Here is a 26,883-nt window from a genome sequence, read left to right on the forward strand (position 1 = left end):
AGAACTAAACATATAGGAAATTATTCACTCTTTTCCCTCAATAACGTTGTAAATATCTTGTACTAATGCCATGAATTTTCATGGCATATTACGTACTTTTATTATGTTTCATATCACACACAAACTAAAATAATTATCAAATAAATTTTTAGTATCAACAGAAAATGGAAGAAAACTGCAGGAGGAGTCTGTGACACAAAGGATGAACCTAAAAGTGGATTTATAAGATGAAATCAAAATGAGATATAATTCCAATTTTTATCTAAAAATTTTTATTTTAGGTAGTAATTATACAAATAAGTAACATATAGTAGGAAGAATCTTAACAAAAATCGTGGAGAAAAGTAGTTGTTCAATTGTAAATAACAGCGATCATAAGAGGTGAGTACAGAACATAAGGTGGTGTGTGTCTTGATAGGTAACAAAACTGAAAATTTAGAGTAAGGATAGTAATCTGAAAAAAATGCTATGTCTATAGTATAGCTAGATAAATGTGGAAGCAAAATAATGTCTGCAGTTGACGTTTTTGCATTCAACCATAGTAGTAATGTACACATAGGCTTCACAATAATTCTTCCTAACGCTAACAGCAATACCAAGAGGCCTGCACACGTCTTTCTGTGAGGCGACATCCATACTTGTACAAACACCATTGCTACTGCTATAACTAATCCGTCACCAGTCATGGTAATGGAGGTAACCCCATGCCCTGGGCTGATGGGAAGTTGGTCAGCACCTGACGGTAGATGCCGCTGTCCAGTCGTGCGCTGCTGCCCTGTGTGGTCAGTCAATGTCCAGCTTTTTGAAGGACCCCTCCACGCCGTACAGGGTCTCCGGGGTGCCGGCTTTCGGCTTCCCCTGTCGCCGGGACTCGTCCACGCGCCGCTTCTCCTCCTCCACCAGGAAGTCACGGTTTGCCTTCACCACTTCAATCGTTTTCTCTGGAAGCAGACAGGATGCAATAATCAGTGCAATTTCAGGAATTCAGCTTCTGCAAACAGCCTATGATATAACGCTCACACATGTTTTAGGATACATCAATAGGCAGTTTTAGACAGGTCTGTTATACATTTTACAAATAAATAATTATTGGGCAACGAAAACGGGACCTAAAACCAAACGATAATGAAATCAGTGCAGTATTTACAACTGTGTGCGACTAATGTGGTGTATTTACCTTAACGTCAGCATGTCACATTTTGAGACATCTGTCCCTCCTTACCCTCCTTACCCCCCTCAGTCATTAGCTGGGGTAGTCTATGTGAACATTTCTATCTTAGAACTTACCGTGTCATAGTATCTGACTTTTGACCAATGATGACTGGATTTATATTATCTGTTGTCACGGATATTATTATTATTGTTATCATTAGTGGTATTAGTACTAGTACACTACTGGCCATTAAAATTGCTGCACCAAGAAGAAATGCACATGACGAAACGGGTATTCATTGGACAAAGATATTGAAACTGACATGTGATTACATTTTCACGCAATTTGGGTGCATAGATCCTGAGAAATCAGTACTCAGAACAACCACCTCTGGCCGTAATAACGGCCTTGATACGACTGGGCATTGAGTCAACCAGAGCTTCGATGGCGTGTACAGGTACAGTTGCCCATGCAGCTTCAACATGATACCACAGTTCATCAAGAGTAGTGACTGGCGTATTGTGACGAGCCAGTTGCTCGGCCACCATTGACCAGACGTTTTCAATTGGTGAGAGATCTGGAGAATGTGCTGGCCAGAGCAGCAGTTCAACAATTTCTGAATCCAGAAAGACTCGTACAGGACCTACAACATGCGGTCGTGCATTATCCTGCTGAAATGTAGGGTTTCGCAGGGATCGAGTGAAGGGTAGAGCCACGGGTCGTAACACATCTGAAACGTAACGTCCACTGTTCATAGTGCCGTCAATGCGAAGAAGAGGTGACCGAGACGTGTAACCAAATCCACCCCATATCATCAGGCCGGGTGATAGGCCAGTATGGCGATGACGAATACACGCTTCCAATGTGCGTTCACCGCGATGTCGCCAAACAAGGATGCGACCATCATGATGCTGTGAACAGAACCTTGATTCATCCTAAAAAGTGCCGTTTTGCCACTCGTGCACCCAGGTTCGCCGTTGAGTACCTGTCTGTGATGCAGCATCAAGGGTAGCCGCAGCCATGGTCTCCGAGCTGATAATCCATGCTGCTGCAAACGTCCTCGAACTGTTCGTGCAGTTGGTTGTTGTCTTGCAAGCGTCCCCATCTGTTGACTCAGGGATCGAGACGTGGCACCACGATCCGTTACAGCCGTCAGGATAACAAGCTTATCATCTCGACTGTTAGTGATTCGAGGCCGCAGGGATCCAGCAAGGCGTTCCGTATTACCCTCCTGAACCCACCGATTCCATATTCTGCTAACAGTCATTGGATCTCGACCAACGCGAGCAGCAATGTCGCAATACGATAAACCGCAATCGCGATAGGCTACAATCCGACCTTTATCAAAGTCGGAAACGTGATGGTACGCATTTCTCCTCCTTACACGAGGCATCACAACAACGTTTCACCAGGCAACGCCGTTCTACTGCTGTTTGTGTATGAGAACTTGGTTGGAAACTTTCCTCATGTCAGCACGTTGTAGGTGTCGCCATCGGCATCAACCTTGTGTGAATGCCCTGAAAAGCTAATCATTTGCATATCACAGCATCTTCTTCCTGTCGGTTAAATTTCGCGTCTGTAGCACGTCATCTTCGAGGTGTAGCAATTTTAGTCGCCAGTAGTGTAGGTTTAGCGTGGAATGTCCGTGGGAGAAGTTGGTACCACTGCCGTGTAGCGGATTCCAGCGGAAGGAACGACCATTCTCAACAAGCAGTAGCTCGTCGATTACTGTTGTGGTGACTGTTAGAATTGGGCTTTCTCATTCCAACTTCCGCCGACACGCGCGCTGTAATTCGTCATCTAAATGCTCAGGGCATGAACGCCGTTGTGACTCATCGCGAAATTGTTTAAGTTTATCTAGAGGCAGTAATGTCAAAGCAGCATGGGTACGGAATTACAATTTTGGAAGGCCGGAAATTCACGATGAAGACAGTAGTGGAAGGCCGTGAGCTGTGACTGATGATGTGGTGCAGAAAATTGAAAAACATATTCTTTCGCCGTTCGACAATTGACGACCTGCATGCAGTTTGTCCAAACATTTCACGAACTGTTGTGTGCGCAATGGGTACCCAAGATGCTTCCCGAAGCACCCAAAATGAATAGTGTCAGTGCCGCTCACGAATTTCTTGACCGTTTTGAGCATAGTGACAGGAGTTGGAACTCGGGCTTATCACCGCACTCCAGAGAGCAAACGACAATCAATGCGGTGGTGCCATATTCATTCTCCTTCAACCAAAAACTTCAGAACTGAGGAAACAGCGAGGAAAATCGTGGTTTCATTGTTTTGCGACAGAAAGGGGGTACTGCTCACAGATTTTTTGGAAAGAGCTGAAACCTAATTGCTGCACGATATTGTGAGACAGTGAAAAAACTTCGCAGAACCACAAAAAACAAACGTCGCAGGATGATGACAAAGGGAGTCTGTATCATTATGAGAACACACGTCCGCATACTACTCATGCAACACAAGAGCTGTTGATTTCGTGACGTTGGGATGTTTTAAGATCACCTATCACAGCCGTAGTGACTATCATCTCTTCACTAAATCAAAGGAACACCTTCGTGGAAAACACTTTTACGACAACGACGAGGTGAAAATTGAAGCGAAGAACTGACCGAAATAGGCGACCGGAGACGTCAAAAAATCCCGTCCACGGATGACAAAATGTATTGAAGTAAATGGTGATTATGTGGAAAAATAACGCTAGACCTATACTATAATGCAAGTAATTTTATTAAAGTAAATTCAATTTTTGTGCTTCAAAAATTCTTGTAACCTTACTTTCCGGATTAGCTTCGTAATACTTAATGAAATGTGGTGTAAAAAGTATTGTATGTATAAAATACTGTTCCCATGAAAGACAGTATTTGAAAATCATAATCTGATCACATTAGATAAATAAATATACGATACTAAAGTCACAAATATGATTTACCTTGATATGACATTTTAAGAGTGATGTTTAATTTGTGCGATCTTTTCCACAGCCTTCTTGCAATGTGATTTTGTGTGAAACATTTTCATTTACTATTTCTTGTTGATTTATTTATCTGGGCAAAATTATGGCCCTTAGGCCTTTGTTATATCTATCCAAGCACGCTTCATGTTCTACATAACAGTAGTTCAAATACAAATATTGTTAAGTCTTACATGTAATATAAAATTCAGTGCTTACAAGTGTTTGTTATCTGATGTAATGTGTAATATCTACTGTAGAAAATAATGCAGTTTACGAGAAGTAAAACGATAAGAAAACCAAATTACGGGCAGTTGGATTTGAACTTTCGGCATTTGTAGCAATTCTAACGTATGACAAAAGTGTTTGGATACCTCTTAAAATGGCGTCGGACCACGTTTCGCCTGGAGTATCGAAGCAACTCGACGTGGTCCGACTCAGTAAGTCATTGTAGGTTGGCTGCAAAAATACACAGCCGTGTTCCCTCTACAGCCGAACATAATTGCAAAACTGTTGCCGGTGCAGGATTCGTGCACAAACTGACTAAATTTCAATGGGGCTCAGTCGGGCAATCTCGGTTGCCAAATCATTCTCTAGAACTGTCCAGAATGTTCTTTAAAACAATCGCGAACAATTATGGCCAATGACATGGCGCATTGTTCTTTAGGAACATTTATTCATGAAAATGATCTCCAAGTAGCCGAATGTAATCAGAGGAGTCAGACCAACCGATATAAACACAGATGGTAACATTATGGAGCCAGCGCCATCATTTCGCCTTGTTGACAACCTGGGTCCATGGCTTCGTGGGGGCTGCGCCACACTCGAACCTACCATCAGTTGTTATGAAGCACAGTTATGTCCATAAATTAAGGATAATGCTGATACATGGTGAACCAATGCTCTGGTAGGCGATTTGCGGGTTTAAATCACCTTAGGGTATGACCATGCGGTGCAACTGACGTGCGGTCGTCGCACGGTGGCGCTGGCAGCAGTCCACATACGCAGAGGTGTATTGGTGCATGTCAGAGTACGGTGCAGCGAGTGAGTGTCCAGACGTTTTCGGACTTGCTGATGGTGACTGTGTGTTGGAAATGGCGCAGAGAACACATATTGATGACGTTATGACGGGTAGAATACTAGGGCGACTGGAGGCTGGTCAAACACAGTAGGACGTCGCACTGGCCCTCCGTGTGCCACAAAGTGTGATCTCAAGGATTCCAGCAGACAGGAAACGTGTCCAGGCGCTACAGTGCGGGACGTCCACAGTGTACAACACCGCAAGAAGACCGGTATCTCACCGTCAGTGCCCGCAGACGGCCACGGAGTACTGTAGCTTGCCTTGCTCGGGACCTTACCGCAGCCACTGGAACAGTTATCACCAGACACACAGTCTACAGACGACTGAACAGACGTAGTTTATTCACCTGGAGACCTGCAAGATGCATTCCACTGACTCCTGGTCACAGTAGAGCTCGTAAAGCCTGGTGTCAAGAACACAGTACATGGTCGTTGGAACAGGGGTCCCAGGTTATGTTCACAGACGAGTCCAGGTATATTCTGAACAGTGATTCTCGCCGTGTTGTCATCTGGTGTGAACCAGGAACCAGATACAAACCCCTTAATGTCCTTAAAAGGGACCTGTATGGAGGTCGTGGTTTGATGGTGTGGGTTAGGATTATGATTGGTGTATGTACACCCCTGCATGTTTTTGAAAGAGGAACTGTAATAGGTCTGATGTATCGGGACGTCATTTTGCATCTGTATGTCCGCCTTTTCAGGGATGCAGTGGGTCCCACCATCCTCGGATCATAACGCACGGCCCCATCGAGCTGCCATCGTGGAAGATATCAGGCGAATGGAGTGTCCTGCCTGTTCTCCAGACCTAAACTCCAATGAGCACGTCCCCTACGACACTTCAGGAGCTCCGACAGGCACTGGTGCATCAATGGGAGGCTATACCCCAGCAGCTCTTCGACCACCTGATCAAGAGCATGCCAATCCGTTGTGCGGCCTGTGTTCGTGTGCATATCCCATCCTGATATTGGGGTACATGCACAGGACAAAGTAGCGTTTTGTAGCACATGTGTTTCGGGACGACGGTTTTCCCAACTTATCACCAGTACCGTGGTCTTACAAATCTCTGTCATGTGTGTTCCCCATGTGCCTATGCTACTAGCACCAGACTTGTGTAATGCCACGTTGTGTGGCACCACGTTCTGCAATTATCCTTAAATTATGAGCATGAGTGTAAAATCGGGACTCATTTGGCCAGGCCACTGTTTCCGGTCGTCTAGGGTCCCGTCTACACAGTTACGAGCCCAGGACAGGCGCTGCAGGCGGTGTAGTGCTGTTAGCAAAAGGCACTCGCGCTGGTCGTCTGTGGCGTAGGCCATTAACGTAAAATTTCGCTGCACTCTTCTAACGGATACGTCCATCGTATGTACCACATTGACCTCTGCGGTTATTTCACGCAGTGCTGCTTGTCTGTTAGCACTGACAACTCTACACAAACGGTCGTAAGTGTAGGCCGTCGTCCACAGCGTTGTCCGTCGTGAGAGGTAATGCCTGAAATGCCTGAAAGTGATATTTTCGGCACGCTCTTGACAATGTAGATCTCACAATACTGAATTCCCTATCTCCGAAATGAAATGTCCGATGCTCCTAGCTCCAAGTACCTTCCTGTGCTCAAAGTCTGTTAATTCATAATGACGTCGGAAACATTTTCACATGAATCACGTAAGTACAGTTGACAGCTCCGTCGAAGCACCACCCTGCCTTGTGTACGCGGTACTACCGACATCTGTATATCTGCATGTCGCTATCGAATGACTTTTATCACTTCTGTGGGGCGTTGAGGAAAGGACTGAATACGGATAGAAACATGATAGAACATGACCGACCGCAACCAATGAAGGGAGGAGGAAGAGGATTTCTGCGAAGAAATGAAAAGACTGTGGAGCTTAAATTGGGCAAACTGTAAGTATTTGTTTTCCGTTTGACACTGAGGACTTGCCGTATATATATTGACTGCTTAAGGAAACGTTACAGGTTTGACAAAAGGAAATGATTCGGGCTTTTCTTGCAGGCAACACGCTACTGCGTGGTGCGGATTAGGTAGGTAGCTTGCACCAGCGGCAGTCTGCAGCAATCGAAAACGAGTTGTCGATTATTGTTTCTTTATGAGCATAACAGTTGTTGAAACTTCCTGGCAGATTAAAACTGTGTGCCGGACCGAGACTCGAACTCGGGACCTTTGCCTTTCGCGGGCAAGTGGTCTACCATCTGAGCTGCCCAAGCACGACTCATGCCTCGTCCTCACAGTTTTACTTCTGCCAGTATGTCGTCTCGTACCTTCCAAACTTTACAGAAGCTCTCCTGCGAAAGCCGGCCGAAGTGGCCGCGCGGTTCTGGCGCTGCAGTCTGGAACCGCGAGACCGCTACGGTCGCAGTTTCGAATCCTGCCTCGGGCATGGATGTGTGTGATGTCCTTAGGTTAGTTAGGTTTAACTAGTTCTAAGTTCTAGGGGATTAATGACCTCAGCAGTTGAGTCCTATAGTGCTCAGAGCCATTTGAACCATTTCTCCTGCGAACCTTGCACAACTAGCACTCCTGAAAGAGAGGATACTGCGGAGACATGGATTAGCCACATCCTGGGGGATGTTTCCAGGATGATAACAGTTGTTGTTGGTGTTGCTGTCGTCGCAGTCTTAGTCCGAAAACTGGTTTGTTACACCACTCGACACCAGTTCAAAATGGCTCTGAGCACTATGGGACTTAACATCTTTGGTCATCAGTCCCCGAGAACTTAGAACTACTTAAACCTAACTAACCTAAGGACATCACACACATCCATGCCCGAGGCAGGATTCGAACCTGCGACCGTAGCGGTTCGACACCAGTGTTTCCTAAGCAAGCCTCTTCATTTTTGCACAACTATTGCAGGCCACCCAGATCTGAATAGGCTCACTGTTCTCAAGGTTTGGTCTCCTTGTAGAACTTGTCACACATAACACAGGAAAGCCTCACGTACAGGTTAGTCATCTCTAGTCGAACTGCTTGTGAAGTGGCAACAGTGTCTCGAAAGCTGGTTGCAATGTACTTAATTGCAAAGTTGAGTGAAGCTGTGTGTTGGTGAGTCAGTTGTGAGAAGCTCGTATTGTTCAGTTTTTACAGAATTGGAACAGTTTTCATTTCAACAACGAATTGATATTGTGGAGTGTTACACAGACAGGGTCCATCAACGACTGTAAGGAAATGTTTCAATACAAGTAGCGTGGTAGGAAACCCCCACGACCAGCACTATTCAAGACGTGTACATGGAATGGATGTCTGTAGGATCCGTTCAGAATGTGCAGAGGAATAGGCGAGCGACAGTGGCGACCCCGGAAGCTATATATAGAATTCGTATGGACATTACGAGAAGTCCCTGCAAGCTGATGAGAAGGTTATCACAGCACGTCGGTATATCTCGTACACTGTGTCATTGTGTACTAAAAGGCGAAATGTGAGTGTCGTGCAAGAGTTGAAATTTGAGGAACAGCAGCATGAGGTCATTATTGTAACTGTGTACTTGGACTCTTTGCTTCACTTCATGTCAGGTGAGGCCTGGTTACATGTGTCAGATTACATAAACTCTAGATTTTCAGTTACTAGTCGCAGGACAACCCAAACATTAGGCATAAAGAACCTCTCCACTCAAGGAAGGAAGGAGGATTGAGTTTAACGTTCCGTCGACATCGAGGTCATTGGAAACGGAACACGAGCTCGAACTATGTCAATGGTTGGGGAGATAATCGGCCGTGACCTTACAAAGGAACCATCCTGGCATTTGCCTGGAGCGATTTAGCGAAATCGTGGAAGACCTGAATCTGGATGGCTGGACGCGGGTTTGAACCGTCGTCCTGAGGAACGAGGCCAGTGTGCTAACCACTTCACCACATTGCTCGGTGCTCTCCACTGAAAGAATATAGGTGTCTGGAGTCTGTCGTCCAGCATGCGCATTGTTGGCCCTATACTTTTCAGTCATACTTTAAACGATGGCACATATTCAGAGATCTTTGACTCTTTCTGTGCACAGTTAACAATTGCAGGCAAGCGTTAGGCAGTGTTCCAGCAAGATGGAGCAACAGCTCACACATGCAGTATGGCCCAAGTCATCAATGCCTTCCCTGAAGACAGACTTGTCAGAGAGGCCTCTGGCCCCAAGATCCCTGGTGTGTGATTTTTATTTATGGGGCGCACTAAAAAGCAAAGTGTATGCTAACAATCCTTACACGATAGACGATGTGAAACGGAACATCACTAGAGAAATTAACAACATCATGCCTGAAGAATTACACGTGTTGCCGGTAGGCCATCACACGAAGTTAGCGATGCCTGGATGACCATGGCCAGCATTTTCAGCATCTCTTATAAACAGATAACTAAATGTTCTCGGGTTTCTAACCACGTCAATTGCTTAAAACTACACGAGCTTTCGGCCAAGCACTCCTTGGCACATGATACGACTGCCAGTGGGCTGTTGGTGCGCCCTTATATTCGCTAGCTGCCGGCTGTGACGTCACTGGTGCCCGTGACATGGGCATATATGGCCATGTTTTGAGTCGGCGTTCGATGTGCCCTCTTCATAAGGGCACACCAACAGCCCACTGGCAGTCATAACACTTGACAATGGCCGAGGAGTGCTTGGCCGAAAGCTCGTATACTTTTAAGCAATTGACGTGGTTGGAAACCCGAGAAATTTTACTCAATGTTATCGCCGCGAGACTCTGCATTCATAGATAACTAAATGTTTTTAACGTCACTTTTATCTATTCCTTTTTAGTTAGTTTATTGTTACTTGAATCTTGGGCGTCAGGCGTACCGATTTTAAGTGGGACACCCTGTACAGTTGTTATCTCCCCAACTCGCACAAACAAATCCCTACATTACGTAGTTGACTACTCCTTGGTCCCCCAAGACGTGATCTCAGCAGACCCGTTCTTTCAGAAGCATTATACGACAAATTTCGTTTTCCCGTAATTAGATTTAGTACCTCATCACTAATTACTAGATCCACATAATCTTCTTGTAGCCTGCTGGAAAGTGCCACGTATTAAACAGGCAGAGAATTACACGAGAAAAACAATGGTGCCTCCTCCGTTTGATATCCCCTTTCCATCCGAAAATGACGAGTCTCATCCAGGGATGAAGACGTCTAAAATGGCTGCCGTGTTGGGAAACAACTTCACAGCTTCTCCCTCTTCCCTTCCCACACTATTTGACTTGAAATTTCTGTTTGTCCAACTGTTTTTGTTTTGGACGAATTATTCCAGATCCATGCAACAACGCTGAACACATATCTGTTAGTGTTACGTTCTTCTGACTTGCCACTCGTGAATAACTGAAAAGTAATGGAAGGTGTCTTTATATTGGAGTTTCAGGAAGACAAAAATTGTTCGCAGCCTGTAGAGTCTCTTCGTCATCATCTATACACTATTCGATTTTCTGCACACATCAGAAAGTCACCCTGGACAGTCTGAACAGTGTTCAAGCAGGCACACTGTCTTACGGCAAAGAGTATACTCTGTCAGTCCAAAAAACAGATTTTATTCCTGGCGTATAAGCAACGTCAGCGACTGTGGTGACAGCTTAAAGTAACGACTGTTAACAACAGATGTGCATTCCACCAGTCAGCTATAAGTCAGTCCACGTTAATTAACGGACGTGAAGCAGTAGTGTATGAACATTGTTGTGAAAAATCATCACAGGTGATTAAACTTGGTTTTACCAGTACGAATCTACCACAGAGCAACAAAGTCATAAATTCGCGTGAAGGGTCAATGTTTCGACGGCATGTCTGACATTCAGGTCAATGAGATGTGCGAGTTCCCAAAATCCTAGAGAAGGACATTTCTTACAGTTTCCTATGGTTGTATCAACGTTCTGAGTCTTCGCAGTTTTCCGTCATGGAGTCCTTGCACAAAAAGTTCTCAGTTCGCCTGCCGCGTCAAATTTGGATAAAATTCCAAGTTTTCGATGATACTCCTCCATCATCGTCGTCAAGGACTAAAACTGACTGTCTTTCTTCTTCTTTGTCGTAATTTCATACCCCTGCCCTATGTGGGCTGTATAAAATATCACAGGAGAGTGCTATATACGTAAAACATGGGGTTAAAATATGTAGTTTACACATGAGAAGGGGAAACAAATTGGAGTTAAAATATACAAAATAGAAGTAGTTTGACAAGACACATTTACATAAAACCCACATATAACTGAAATGACATTCGACGAAGATCTAGCACATAAACACTGGCTGGACGAAGAGAACAATTAAAAACGGCTTTCACAGTACAGGATGACGACACTGAACACACACTGCATTTATATTAAAAACACGGCGAGCACCAACCCAAGACAAAATACCCGGAGTAAAATAGGAAGGACCTGCAAAGGGAGTGGAGGTCAGAGAGGGGGGAGAGAGGAAAGAGAGAAGGTCAGGGGAAAGAGAGGAGGCAGGAAGGGGGGAGCTGGTAGCACACCAAGAGGCAGGAGATGGGGAGGGTGGGGGAGGGGAAAGCCCAGGAAGGAGTACAAGGACTGGGAAGAGGGAAGTGAGAAGGGCAGGGAGGTAGGAGGGAGGAACCAGCTGGGGAGGAGGGGAAGAAGAGGAAGCCTTAAGGAGGAGGAGAAGGGTCAGAATCGGTAGGAAGGATAAATATCGGGGGGAAGCATATCATCTGGGATGGGGAGATGCTGCAAGTTTCTTTGGGAGGGCAGATGGAAGGTGTGGAGATGGGAGAGGGTGGGATACATTGGTAGAGACCCGCAGCAGGTAGGGAGTGGAGAGGAAAGGAGACACTAGAGGGTGATGGGGATCAAGGCGACAGTTGGTGTAGAGAATATGGATGTGATCAAGGGAAAAGAGGAGATGTGGGAAAAGGGTGAGGTCATAGAGGATTCATGGTGGGGGATGGGAGACGGTTATGAAAAGCAGGGGGAGTGCATGGAGTTCAAGAATTTGGTGGGTTTTATAGAATTTAGGAGGTGAGGAGATCCAGGCAACAATGGCGTAACAAAGGATGGATGGGTCGACGATTTTTAGGTATGAAGGATGGTGGAAGGGCGCATTCCCTGTGTCTGGCCTGACAGGAGTTTCAGGAGGTGAAGTCTACTGTGGGCTTTGCATTGGATGTTAAGGGAATGGGAAACCTAGGTGATGTGACAGTCAAGGGTGAGGCCAAGGTATTTCAAGCTGGGGGTAAGTTGGATAGGACAGTTATAGATAGTGAGGAACAAATTATGGAGCCAGAAGGAGAGGGTGGTACATCCTATAATGACTGCCTTTGTTTTGGAAGGATTGAGTCAAAGGAGCCACTGATTGCAGCAAGCAATAAACTGGTCTAGGTCAGTTTGGTGGGAGTGCTGGGTCCATTGAAGGTTAGGACAGAAGGCAAGGAAGGTAGTGTCGTCAGCGTGTTGAAGGAGATGGATGGGTGCAGGTGGTTTGGGCACATCAGCGGTGTCCAGGAGATATAGGAGATGAGAAAGGATGGAGCCCTAGGGCACAGCTGCATTAGGGTAGAAGGTACGGACATTGGTATTATCAATGGTGATACAGGACGGACAGAGGGAGAGGAAGGAGGCAATGTGAACTACCTTTTTTTTATTGTGATTTCATTCCCCTGCCCCAAATGGGAATGGGAGGGCTTGCAGCAGCACAATCCGCCGCTCTTCAGTCGAGTGATACGTTTATTAAAAAGATGAAAACGATACATATAAAAGGCGATAAAAGGGGAGTTACGAAAATAGTAAGAGGTGCTAGTGGGGGTTAAAATATACACATACTCGGAGATTTTCATGTGGGAGAATGAAAGAAGGTCCACATAAAGTTAAAAAAACACAGTTGGCAATATGTGTAACATGTAAAATATACCGAAGTCACATGCACAAGTTAAAGGTTGGCCACAGTACTAAAATACTCCAGAACGATGACACTTGAAAACCAGTGCATGAAACAGAGCACCGACCCAAAAGGGTAAAAACTGCCAGGAGGGACCTGCTGAGGGAGGGAAGGCCTGAGACGAGGGAAAAGAGTGACTGGAGGGGCAGTGGGGGAGGGGGACTGGAGTGGGACAAAAACCAAGGGGGTCAGTGGGTACACCAAGGGCAGAAGACAAGTGGGGTGGGAGATGGAGAGGGATGGCAAGGCAGGAGGGAGCACAGAGATACAGAGGGGGTGCACTGGAAAGGAGGGGGTGGACGAGAGAGGAAAAACTGCTCGGGGGGAGGGAAGAGGAGGGGAGAGGGAGCCCTGAGGAGGGGGAGGGGAAAGGTGGCATTAGAGTTGGTAGGAAGCTCATCCACTGGGAGGGGTCGGCGCTGGAAGTTGTATAGGAAAAGGAAGATGAATAGAGGGCGAGACACCACAGTAAAGGTGCAGCAACAGGCTGGGGGTAGAGATGGCAGAAGACGACAGGGAATTGGGGGGGGGGGGGTCGAGTCTGAGGGTGATGAACAAGGTGTGGATGTCATAACATACCCCAGGTGTGTATAAAATTCCGTGTAGCTGTGGCATGGTTTATATTGGAACAACTAAAACGAGTGTTAATACCCACCTAACGGGACACACAAGGAACTGTAGATTGGGACAAATTGACAAATCAGCTGTAGCAGAACACGTTTTCAAAGACGGTGATCACAAAATAAAATTTAGTGAGACAAACGTGATAGCTAGGACCTCACATTATTGTACCCACATGTATAGAGAAGCTATAGAGATCTAAAAGCACGAAATTAATTTTAATAAAAAAGAAGAAGGATTAAAAGTAGACAAGATATGGCGGTCGACTCTGTACCAACGAAGTGACTATCGATTACCTATAATCGAGAGAGACGGCACTAGCCAGAGATAGTTTCAAAGTCGAAAGCACGTGATGAGTGGTGGCGCAATCTAAGCGCTCTGTATAAGTGGGACATCCAGCGCCTAGCAGCCAGTCGCCGACTCACCTCGGAAGATTTCCCGCAGTAGGCAACGAAACGTCAGGAAGGAGAAACAGTTTTATATGTGGACCACGGCAATTCAGCTCGGAAGTTTTAATTAATGAAGGTGTGGATGTGTTTGAGGAAAGGGGAAGTTCTGGGAAGGGGATGGTGTCATAGAGGATACATGTGGGGGATGGGAGGCAGATACAGAAGGTGTGGCAGAGTCCATGGCGTTCAAGGATTTGGAGGGCTTTATAGAATCTGGGCAGGGCAGAAATCTAAGCTACGCTGGCATAACAAAGGAAGAGACGAATCAAGGATTAGTAGGTATGCAGGATGATGGAAGGATGCAGTCGCAATGTCTGGCTGGACAGGAGTTTTAGGAGCTGGAGTCTACTGTAGGTTTTGTGTTGAATGTTAAGGAGATGGGAAATCTGGGTGAGGTGATGGTGAAGGGTGAGGTCAAGGTATTTCAAGGTGGGGGTAAGTTGGATAGGGCAGTCGTAGATGGTGGGGTAGAAATCATGGAACCGGAAGGAGGGGGTGGTACATCCTATAATGATTGCCTGTGCTTTGGTAGGATTGACTCGAAGGAGCCACTACTTGTACCAAGCAGTGCACTGCTCTAGGTGAGTTTGGAGGGAGCGCTGGGACTGTTGAAGGCTGGGACAGAAGGCAAGGAAGTATAGTGTAGGAGATGGACAGGTGGGGTCGTTTGGGCGTATCAGCGGTGTACAGGAGATAAAGGAGATGAGAAAGGGGGTCACATCTGCGGTAGGGTAGAAGGTACTGGAATTGGTATTATGAATGGTGACACAGGAAGGACAGTGGGAGAGGAAGGAGGCAGTGCGAACTGACTGTCGCAAGTTTCCCTCTTTTATAGCCACAGGACTGCATCTGACTGGCTGGGCTACACCGTGATGGTGGGTACAGAGTTTTGCTTGCACTCTCTGTCTAGCGTTGCTTACAGCAGCATCCATTGCATCAGGCGGCTAACTGCGAGAGTTAGTCCTCTGTTTCTTTTTTTTTTCTTTTTTTCTTTTTCAACTACTCGCTTCCATAGACTGCTAAGTGCATAGCTGTTGTCTCCATTAAATTTGTTTTCGCAAAATCTGAGTTCAACTGCTTCTCTGATCACAAAATCATAACTGGTCGACGTGTGAGCAGGTATTCTCTTTTATGTGAACAGGTTGTGCTCCGCCGCCACTGATTTTTGCAACTGCCTTTACTTAGGACGACACCGATGCTCGACGCAGCGACCGGCTACGTCCTTGCAGACTGGCCCACGTAACTCTTGCCTCACTTGCAACGAATGCTATAAATTGCTGGCACTTGCAGGCCGAGATCATCTTCAACCCGTCGCAACATTTCTTTAATTTTTCCGGGTGGCCAGAAGACTGGTCTGATCCCTGACCTGTTTAGGACGGTGCCTACCTTGCCGGCTGTTGCACCGCAGAACGGAAGCTGCGCTGTGTGTCGGTCCTCTTGGCTTGTCTGAACGGCGTCACGCCATGGTTTCCTCGACACCGTCGATCCAACGTCACGACAGAATACCGGTTACTTCCGAATACCATCTTCAGATGCTTAATCTGGAAACCGATGTGGTCCTTGCCCGAAAACGTTCTGGCTCTATGTACTAAAGTGTTCAGCATAGCTCCCTTCTGAGCTGGGTGATGAAAGCTAAGTCCGTTGACATACAGATACGTACGCGTCCGTTTCCCGTACACAAAATGGCATAGTCATCCATCCGATTCCAGTTCGACCTACACTTTTTAAAAAGGTAGCTTTCCATCCTTCTCCACCTCTACTGTAAATCTTATGTTGGGATGTCTACTATTCAAATAATAGTGGGATGTCTAACATTCAAATAACTGCTGCAGCCTCTCAGTGCTATGTGACCAGGTTGTGCTTGACACTTTTAAGGAAAAAACATGGTGGAGTACTTCCCAAAGTTCACAGTCTGATGCGATGGATGACGCTGCAAGTGGTGTTAGAGGTAGAGAGCGCAAGAACAATCTGTGGACATAAAGCGCTACACCGATGTATAATCCAGCCAGTCAGGTGCCGTCCTGTGGCAATAAAAGAGGGAACCTTGCCTGTTCGGGACAGTCAGTTTTAGCCCCTGACGACAGTGATGGAGGGTATCAAAAGCTTGGAATTTTTATCCGAATTTGAGCCCGCAAGTGAACCGAGAACATTTTGTGCAACATTCTGTGTGTTGCACGTAAGTGGGAGGAGACTTTGTAGACCATCTGAAGTATTAAGAAATCACTCCTCAACTTTCCTCTACTTTTTATTAATCCAGTCTCGGAACGTTTTGAACTGACGAGGTACGTAGGAACACGACTCGAAACACACCAGGAGAAGTGCTGGGCCGGTCGTCGAGATTTCGTGCAGCAAACGGATTCGGCGCAGCTGAACAGCCAGAAGAGCAGCTGCAGCCACGTCTCCACACACAATCTTCGTCTAAAGCAGGGTCAATCCGGGGGAGGCGCCACTTGCGCCTTAGATTGCGCACCCCTCGTAGTTTCGGCAAACACTGACGCAGTGCACGTGCGCGTATTGCCACTGCAGATGTTCAGTGGACACCGCGCCATATCTGTCTGGTTACGTTTCGAACCAGCAAGTTTTACGTAAGCTTTGGGGGAATAACTGAGCTAAGTCTGTTAATATCCCTTCAAAAACGCTTTTAGCGTCATAATCAATTCAGCGTGTGGAAATAGTAAAATATTTCGGTATATTTGAATAGTTGTATTAACAATAAGTTCCATTAGGCGTGCCCTAATGCAAATGCGGCCAGCTTACCAATCAAGGTCGTACAAAGATACGACGTCTCTCCCCTGCAGATCGGGAAACATACCGCAGTAATATGCAGTAAATATGCTGCCCATTTATTCATTACGGTTACTTGCCGCCCAGCCGGCCGAAGTGGCCGCGCGGTTCTGGCGCTGCAGTCTGGAACCGCGAGACCGCTACGGTCGCAGGTTCGAATCCTGCCTCCGGCATGGATGTGTGTGATGTCCTTAGGTTTAACTAGTTCTAAGTTCTAGGGGACTAATGACCTCAGCAGTTGAGTCCCCTAGTGCTCAGAGCCATTTGAACCACTTGTCACCCATATCAAATAACAGTTTTAAATAGCAGAAAACATTCCCGTTTTGTCTGTATTTCCGTTCAAATGACGTAGCATGCCCAGCGTTTCACATCTCAACGACCCGGATGACGTCAAAAAAGCATCAAAAAGGTGTCGCTAAGTAAGTTGTAAGATTTGGTTACACGAAGACTGCACAATTTTTGATATGGTTTGTATCGATCGTGGCCGAGAAAAAGAAAAAAAAGCAAAAGAACTAAGTTTTTAAATCTTACTTTTGTATCTCATTTAATATGTCGCCAGGATTTAATGAGTGTGTTAACTAAAGTTCAATGGATTATATGCCTTAGTTGTAATGTTTTCAGCTACCAATAAGTAAACTAGTTATCTAAACTAGAGAACTACTTACATATATGCATTTTAAAAAGGATTGCTAACAATTTATCGTTTCTTCTTTATCCATTTATACGAGGTGTGGGACTTAAAAATAGTGTCAACTACTTATTCACAACCGATACAAAAGAGTTACACGTTTCCACCTGTTACTGTCTTTCAGAATAGTCACCAGCGTTGTGTGGAACCCGTTGCCAGCGATGTGGAAGGCGTAGTACACCGTTAGCAGAACTTGATAGTGCGAATGGAGCGGTCTACTGCCAGTCGAATCTCTGAAACAGTTCTGAAGCGAATGCCACGAAGTGGTTCCTTCATCTTCGGAATCAAATCAAAGTCACAAGGACTAAGGTCCGGGGAGTATGGTGGATGGTACAGTACTTCCCAGTCCGATCGACCGAACAGAGCAGCCACAGCTTGCGCTGTATGCGCCCGCGCATTGTTTTGCAAAATGATGGGTGGGTTGCACAGAAAGTGTCGCTGCTTCTTTCGCAAAGCTAGTCGCAGGTGATGCTCCAAACACGAACAGTAATACTGTGCAGTGAAGGTCTGCCGTGGAGGAACTTAATGCGTTAGGATAACACCATCACAGTCATACACGAGAATCACCATAACTTTAGACCGCTCCATTCGCACCATCAACAGAACAGGCTCTGCTAACGGTATACTACGCCTTCCACATAGCTGCCAACGGGTTCTACACAACACTGGTGACTACTTTGAAGGACAGTAACAGGTGCAAACATGTAACTCTTTTATATCGGTTGTGAGTAAATAGTTGCCACTATTTAAATTTCAACCTTCATATATGTATACAAGGTGTTACAAAAAGGTACGGCCAAACTTTCAGGAAACATTCCTCACACACAAAGAAAGAAAATATGTTATGTGGACATGTGTCCGGAAACGCTTACTTTCCATGTTAGCGCTCATTTTATTACTTCTCTTCACATCACATTAATCATGGAATGGAAACACACAGCAACAGAACGTACCAGCGTGACTTCACTTTGTTACAGGAAATGTTCAATATGCCCTCCGTTAGCGAAGATACATGCATCCACCCTCCGTCGCATGGAATCCCTGATGCGCTGATGCAGACTTGGAGAACGGCCTATTGTATCACAGCTGTCCACAATACGAGCACGAAGAGTCTCTACATTTGGTACCGGGGTTGCCTAGACAAGAGCTTTCAAATGCCCCCATAAATGAAAGTCAAGATGGTTGAGGTCAGGAGAGCGTGGAGGCCCTCCTATACAGTGACGTGGTGAACGTTACCTTGTACAGCAGCAACTTCTCTGACGCTGACATTAGGGTTATCGTCAACTGCACGTATAATTGCCTCGTCCATTGCAGGTGTCCTCGTCGTTCTAGGTCTTCCCCAGTCGCGAGTCATAGGCTGGAATGTTCCGTGCTCCCTAAGACGCCGATCAATTGCTTCGAACGTCTTCCTGTCGGGACACCTTCGTTCTGGAAATCTGTCTCGATACAAACATACCGCGCCACGGCTATTGCCCCGTGCTAATCCATACATCAAATGGGCATCTGCCAACTCCGCATTTGCAAACATTGCACTGACTACAAAACCACGTGCGTGATGAACACTAACCTGTTGATGCTACGTACTGATGTGCTTGATGCTAGTACTGTAGAGCAATGAGTCGCATGTCAGCACAAGCACCGAAGTCAACATTACCTTCCTTCAACTGGGCCAACTGGCGGTGAATCGAGGAAGTACAGTACATACTGACGAAACTAAAATGAGCTCTAACATGGAAATTAAGCATTTGCGGACACATGTCCACATAACATATTTTCTTTCTTTCTGTGTGAGGAATGTTTTCTGAAAGTTTGGCCGTACCTTTTTGTAACACCCTGTATACACGGCTATCAATATGTAGTAGGATGAATAAAAAACAATCAAATGTTAATAATACCTTTTTCAAATATATATATGTTTTGGTTTTAAAAAGTTTAGCGTAGCGGTTTTTAGCATGCGCCATATCACCCATATTGGACAGACGCGGCAATGTAAAGATGATTTGCTGGTCAAACTGTATGTCATAGACAAGTGGTTTGTTTAGTTGTACAAAAAAAGTTTTACTAAAATTGCATCATGGGACGTTATACATGGAATTTTGAAAATGTGCGCCATCTTTCCGTGATTTATGTATACAAAGCATTATTCTAACTCATTGTACAGAGCTTTTGCAGCAAACGTTTTGTAGTTTATCGTGTCGTATGCAGACGATATGTCTACTAATCCAATATGATTATATAGTTACTCGAGAAAACTTTAGTCTGTGTGTGCTGCGAGGCTATGAACTTGACCTGTTCATTTAATCATAGTCGCACTAGCAGAGTTTGACTAGATAAGTACTGTTTCGTATTTAAGCGTATGGTCGGGTTTAGAATGAGCTCTGTTGTAGACAGAAGACCCACCTCTGATGGCCTCCAGGGTCTCCCCCTCGCCCCCCACGTCCTTGGGCAGCAGCTTCAGCGGGACGAACGGCTCCAGTGTGTGCAGCCCTTCCGTGTGCAGGTGCAGCTGGAAGCAGACAGGAAAATCACGCAGGCCCAAAAAGCAGCTGCAGACAACTCTCACGACACATTTTACACAGACGAGCACAACAGCAACGACAGCAGATAACACTAAGGCGAAAAAAAAGTGAAAGCGATGTGCGTGTATACAGATGGCGGTAGTATCGCCTACACCAGGTATAAAGGGGCAGTGCATTGGTGGAGCAGACACGTGCGCTCAGTTGATTCACATGGAAAGGTTTCCGACATTATTATTGCGGCACTGCAGAAATTAACAAATGGCTTCAAATGGCTCTGAGCACTATGCGACTTAACTTCTGAGGTCATCAGTCGCCTAGAACTTAGAACTACTTAAACCTAACTAACCTAAGGACATCACACACATCCATGCCCGAGGCAGGATTCGAGCCTGCGACCGTAGCGGTCGCTCGGCTCCAGACTGCAGCGCCTAGAACCGCACGGCCGCTCTGGCCGGCAGGAATTAACAGACTTCGAACGCAGAGTGGAGGGTGGAGCTTCCATTTCGGAAATCGTTAATGGATTCAACATTCCGAGATCCAAAGTGTCAAGAGTGTGCCGAGAATAAGAAATCACCTCGGACAACACAGTCGCCGATGGCCTTCGCTTAACGATCGAGAGCAGCTGTGTTGGCGTCAGTGCTAGCAGACAAGCAGCACTGCGTGAAATAGCCGCGGAAATCAGTGTGGGACGTATGACGAACTTATCTGTCAGGACAGTGCGGCGAAATTTGTCGTTAATGTGTTACGGCCGCAGACGACCAACGCGAGTGCCTTGCTAACAGCACGACATTACCTGCAGCGCCTCTCCTTGGCTCGTGACCATATCGGTTGAACCCTAGACGACTGGAAAATCGTGCCCTATCCTCAGAATTTCCCAGAGAGCAATCGAGTGAACGTTGTCAAAAGATTTCTATAAGTCTACAAATGCTATAAATGTAGCTTTGGCTTTCCTTGACCTATGTACTAAGACAAGTCACAGGGTCAGTGTTGCCTCATGTGTTCCTGCATTTCTCCAGAATCCAAACTGATGTTCCCCGCGGTCAGTTTTTCCCAGATTTTTCATGCTTCTGCAAATAATTTGTGTCAGTATTTTGCAACCGTAATTAACAAAACAGATTGCTCGGTAATACACACACGTGTCAGCATCTGACGTCTTTGGAACTGCTGTTATTACACTCTTCTTGATGCCAGTCAACAACATACGCAATTAACAAAGTTTGTTATATCCTAAAAACAGCGGTTGGTAGGTTATCGTATGCAGGGACAGAATTATACAGTGAGACATGCGGCTGCGCAGCCTTTGAGTCTGCCGTTTTCAGATCAGCGATGCTTATCTCGGATTGATTAGTCTTGCCCCGTGAATGGCACTTCTCTTTAAATGAGCATAAATGCAATATTATGGCAGTAGTCAAGAGAAAACGATTCTGATGAAAAGATGAACATCTTGAGCACGTCATATAAGAGTGCATAATACCGGGTATTCAGAAATGAATGTCGAGGCTTTAGGGCTTTGTAGCGTTTATTATATTCAACTTACAATTATAAAAAACATACCAAATGATAGAGCTGTTCAAACAGTTTTTCTTACAATTGTTAAATGTGAGCACCATTCGTAACACGGCACACACCGAGTCGATAGGCGATTTCTTTCCAAATTTTGATCAGTGTGCCTGGAATAATGGTCGCAACAACTGCTTCAATCTTGTTTCTTAAGTTGGGTAAATCATCAGGTAGGAGAGGAACATACACCTAATCCTTTATGAATCCCCAAAGGTAAAAAGAGCATGGCACCATAGTGCATGAACGTGGAGGCCATGGGAAAGAAGCCCTGGTAACTAGCCTTGGATTCCTAGATATTTTAGAGGGATGATCAGCTGTTACAGGCTTGTTTCTGAATGTGTACCACCCTCTAATTAAAGGCTCGTCTTAATACGTGAATAATCTGCGCAGCTGAAATATCCTATTGATTTATTATCACAATGGTAAATACAAGGAAGTGCGAGCATTCAGAGGAGGTAATGTATCTTAAGCAACTCTCAATCTTCCTATACAGTTCATTGATATTATAGTTCACTACCCTGATCCGCAAATGTATTAATTGCTCAGGAGGAAAATGGTATGGATGGGATTAACATTGGCTTAAGTGATCGAACAATTACTGTCGTGAACAACAGGGTTTCTATTTCGGTTACAAACCTCATTTATTTTCTTAAAGTCAAGCATTTGGGGAAAACAAATTGGGACACAATAAATACCGTTACAATGCAACTATGCATCTTAAAAATCATACTAGAATACCGGTCTCGTATTGACTTGGTTAGGGACACAGGATATTATGGGCAAGCCGAGCAAGCATCGAGTATGCCAGATAATGGGTGATGCCCATGTCGAAGGTATTTTTACACTAGCAGGGTTCTAAGGTCACAAATTTTTTCAAACCAAGTGCTAGTCTGGATCACGTGACAGAGGATTTAGGTTCACTCTGTAAAGGATTTACCAGGGAAGACACCGTGGTTATTGTGGGAGGGCCAGGGGGTAAAGATTGCGTCGGCATCGAGACACACCAATGTTGAATTTGTATCTGTCCTGAGACGCCATGACCGGCCTCATTTGAACTCTTCTGTTGGGAGAGTTAATTTGGAGTTGGAACTGCTGCTTGGGTCAAGTGCGGGGGCTCATATTGGTGTGGTTCCTGTTGATTCTCTCAGTAGGTGGGACTATACCAGGCACGGCCTACATCTCAACAGGAAAGGGAAGGGGAAACTGGCTGGGGTAATAGCAGGAATTTTAAGGGAGGGAGGCACTGCCATGAATGGCAAAATACCAGTGGTTACAGGTGTTGGAGCAGCACCTTTTTTAGGATAGGTAAGAAAGAAAGATGTCAAGTTCTACGAGAGGTCAGGATTGAAACAAATCTTCAGTTTAGGAAAGAAATTAAACAGCACAATTCTAGCACATTGGATCACCAATCACAGCTGTCAATTATAAATTTTCACCAATCACCAGAAATTTTATCTCCACCAAGTTGTATCTCAGTCCTAGGTAATTGCATTGATGAATTAAAGTCACCCAACTCAGTTGACATAATCTGCCTCTCTGAACACCATGTGACCACTGGCATAGGAACTAGGCCTAAACACAATGAGAAACTCAGACAGGAGAGTACTGCAAATGTTAGAATAAGGAAAGGTCCTCATAAAAGTATAATTAAAAATAATGGAAGTATATTTCATCAAAATATTGGGAGTTTAAAGAATAAAATAGATGAGCATCTGGTTTGTTTAGAAGATTTAGAAGCTGAGGATGAAATAGATATACTATGCCTGTCTGAGCATCACATTGTTACTGATATGGATAAGGTAAATGTAAGTGCATATAAGCTCTCTGCACATGTAAAGAGAGAAAATATGGAGAAAGGAGGAGTTGCCATATATGTCAAAAGTTATCATTGTGCAAAAAGTATAGAAACAAAAAAGTTTTGTGTAGAGAAACATATAGAAGCATGTGCCTGTGAGCTTAAATTAAATAAAGGCACATTTATAATTGTAACTGTATATAGGTCCCCATCAGGAAATTTTCATCTATTTCTGAAAAATTTGGACTCCTTGTTGTGCTATCTGTCAGACAGGGGGAAGCAAATTATTATTTGTGGGGACTTCAATGTAGATTCTCTGAAAGAGGGTAATAGGAAAAATGACCTAGAAATATTACTCGGTTCTTTCAATTTGACGCCCGTTATTGATTTTCCTACTCGGGTGGTAAAGGATAGCAGCTCACTGATAGATAACTTCTTTATAGACCAAGATAAGTTTAACCAGATAAATGCTCAGCCTGTTGAGAATGGTCTTTCTGATCATGGTGCACAGCTAGTTACAATATATGACATAGCTCCATTCAGCAATACTAAACAGTCCTCCAAAGTAGTATGTTCAGTCAACGATTTAACAATTGCAAATTTCAGGGAAAGCCTAACGCAGTTAGACTGGGATGAGGTGTACCGTGAACCTGATGCCAATTTAAAATATAATTTATTTCATGACATTTTTGTAAATGCATTTGAAAACTGCTTCCCCAAGAAAATAGTTAAATATACTCGTAAGAAACCTTGTAACAAACCATGGCTTACTAAGGGTATAAAAATATCTTGTAACCAGAAAAGGGAAATGTATCTGACAGCAGAAAAGAGTAGTGACCCAGAAACTATCAAACATTATAAAAACTACTGAGTTATATTAAGAAAAGTTATTAAAAAATCCAGAAGTATGTGTATCATGTCTGAAATCAGCAACTCTGGTAATAAAATTAAAACAATTTGGAATATTATTAAAAGAGAAACAGGTCAACCAAGAGCACAGGAAGACAGTATTACCATCAAATTGAATGAAAACTTTACGAACAAAAAGTCAGAAGTTGAAAATATTTTTAATAATCATTTTCTAAATGTTGTGGATATAGTAGGATCTAGGTGTTCATTAGAAGATGCTAGGCTGTTAATGGAAGAGGCCATACCTATGCAATTTGATACAATTGAAATCTCACCCACTTCTCCCTCTGAAATTAGGAAAATAATAAACTTGCTTAAAAGCAAAAACTCACATGGAATTGATGGCATTTCCAGCAAAATACTAAAAGCTTGTTCTCAACAGATAAGTAAGATTCTCAGCCACCTGTGTAATAGCTCTCTGGAACAGGGCATTTTCCCTGATAGACTGAAATATGCTATTGTTATACCTTTGCATAAAAAGGGATATAGATCTGATGTCAACAATTACCATCCAATCTCCCTTCTAACAGCTTTATCCAAAATTTTTGAGAAAGTAATGTATTCAAGAGTAGCTTCACATATCTGTAAAAATGAAGTACTTACAAAATGTCAGTTTGGTTTCCAGAAAGGTTTTTCAACAGAAAATGCCATATATGCTTTCACCAACCAAATTTTGAATGATCTGAATAACCGAACACCACCCATTGGGATTTTTTGTGATCTCTCAAAGGCTTTTGATTGTGTAAATCATGAAATTCTGCTAGACAAGCACAAATATTGTGGTATGAGTGGGACAGTGCACAAATGGTTCAATTCATACCTAACTGGACGAGTGCAGAAAGTTGAAATAAGCAGTTCTCATAATATGCAAAGATCAGCACATTCCTCAAACTGGGGAACTATCAAGAATGGGGTTCCACAAGGGTCAGTCTTGGGTCCTTTGTTGTTCTTAATATATACACTCCTGGAAATGGAAAAAAGAACACATTGACACCGGTGTGTCAGACCCACCATACTTGCTCCGGACACTGCGAGAGGGCTGTACAAGCAATGATCACACGCACGGCACAGCGGACACACCAGGAACCGCGGTGTTGGAAGTCGAATGGCGCTAGCTGCGCAGCATTTGTGCACCGCCGCCGTCAGTGTCAGCCAGTTTGCCGTGGCATACGGAGCTCCATCGCAGTCTTCAACACTGGTAGCATGCCGCGACAGCGTGGACGTGAACCGTATGTGCAGTTGACGGACTTTGAGCGAGGGCGTATAGTGGGCATGCGGGAGGCCGGGTGGACGTACCGCCGAATTGCTCAACACGTGGGGCGTGAGGTCCCCACACTACATCGATGTTGTCGCCAGTGGTCGGCGGAAGGTGCACGTGCCCGTCGACCTGGGACCGGACCGCAGCGACGCACGGATGCACGCCAAGACCGTAGGATCCTACGCAGTGCCGTAGGGGACCGCACCGCCACTTCCCAGCAAATTAGAGACACTGTTGCTCCTGGGGTATCGGCGAGGACCATTCGCAACCGTCTCCATGAAGCTGGGCTACGGTCCCGCACACCGTTAGGCCGTCTTCCGCTCACGCCTCAACATCGTGCAGCCCGCCTCCAGTGCTGTCGCGACAGGCGTGAATGGAGGGACGAATGGAGACGTGTCGTCTTCAGCGATGAGAGTTGCTTCTGCCTTGGTGCCAATGATGGTCGTATGCGTGTTTGGCGCCGTGCAGGTGAGCGCCACAATCAGGACTGCATACGACCGAGGCACACAGGGCCAACACCCGGCATCATGGTGTGGGGAGCGATCTCCTACACTGGCCGTACACCACTGGTGATCGTCGAGGGGACACTGAATAGTGCACGGTACATCCAAACCGTCATCGAACCCATCGTTCTACCATTCCTAGACCGGCAAGGGAACTTGCTGTTCCAACAGGACAATGCACGTCCGCATGTATCCCGTGCCAACCAACGTGCTCTAGAAGGTGTAAGTCAACTACCCTGGCTAGCAAGATCTCCGGATCTGTCCCCCATTGAGCATGTTTGGGACTGGATGAAGCGTCGTCTCACGCGGTCTGCACGTCCAGCACGAACGCTGGTCCAACTGAGGCGCCAGGTGGAAATGGCATGGCAAGCCGTTCCACAGGACTACATCCAGCATCTCTACGATCGTCTCCATGGGAGAATAGCAGCCTGCATTGCTGCGAAAGGTGGATATACACTGTACTAGTACCGACATTGTGCATGCTCTGTTGCCTGTGACTATGTGCCTGTGGTTCTGTCAGTGTGATCACGTGATGTATCTGACCCCAGGAATGTGTCAATAAAGTTTCCCCTTCCTGGGACAATGAATTCATGGTGTTCTTATTTCAATTTCCAGGAGTGTATTAATGACTTGCCATTCTATATTCATGAAGAGGCAAAGTTAGTTCTCTTTGCTGATGATACAAGTATAGTAATCACACCTGACAAACAAGAATTAACTGATGAAATTGTCAATACTG

The 26,883-nt window shown here is 45.2% G+C and overlaps 1 protein-coding gene across 3 annotated transcripts in view; it reads right to left on the reverse strand.

Moving 5' to 3' along the window:
- Window positions 1-265: 265 nt before the first annotated feature.
- The window catches only part of LOC124551019 (retinol-binding protein pinta-like), a 259,822-nt gene continuing 233,204 nt past the window's right edge, over window positions 266-26,883 (reverse strand). For 2 of the 3 annotated variants that reach the window (XM_047125865.1, XM_047125867.1), the window contains 2 exons: window positions 20,001-20,106; window positions 266-941 (listed from right to left, as the gene is read on the reverse strand). In XM_047125865.1, coding sequence (XP_046981821.1) covers window positions 784-941; window positions 20,001-20,106 — 264 coding nt within the window. In that variant the 3' untranslated portion in view covers window positions 266-783. The remainder of the gene's footprint in view (window positions 942-20,000; window positions 20,107-26,883) is intronic. The other variant, XM_047125866.1, reaches the window with a different exon arrangement.

This window comes from Schistocerca americana, chromosome 9 (assembly GCF_021461395.2).
Source record: "Schistocerca americana isolate TAMUIC-IGC-003095 chromosome 9, iqSchAmer2.1, whole genome shotgun sequence".
Taxonomy (NCBI): Eukaryota; Metazoa; Arthropoda; class Insecta; order Orthoptera; family Acrididae; genus Schistocerca; species Schistocerca americana.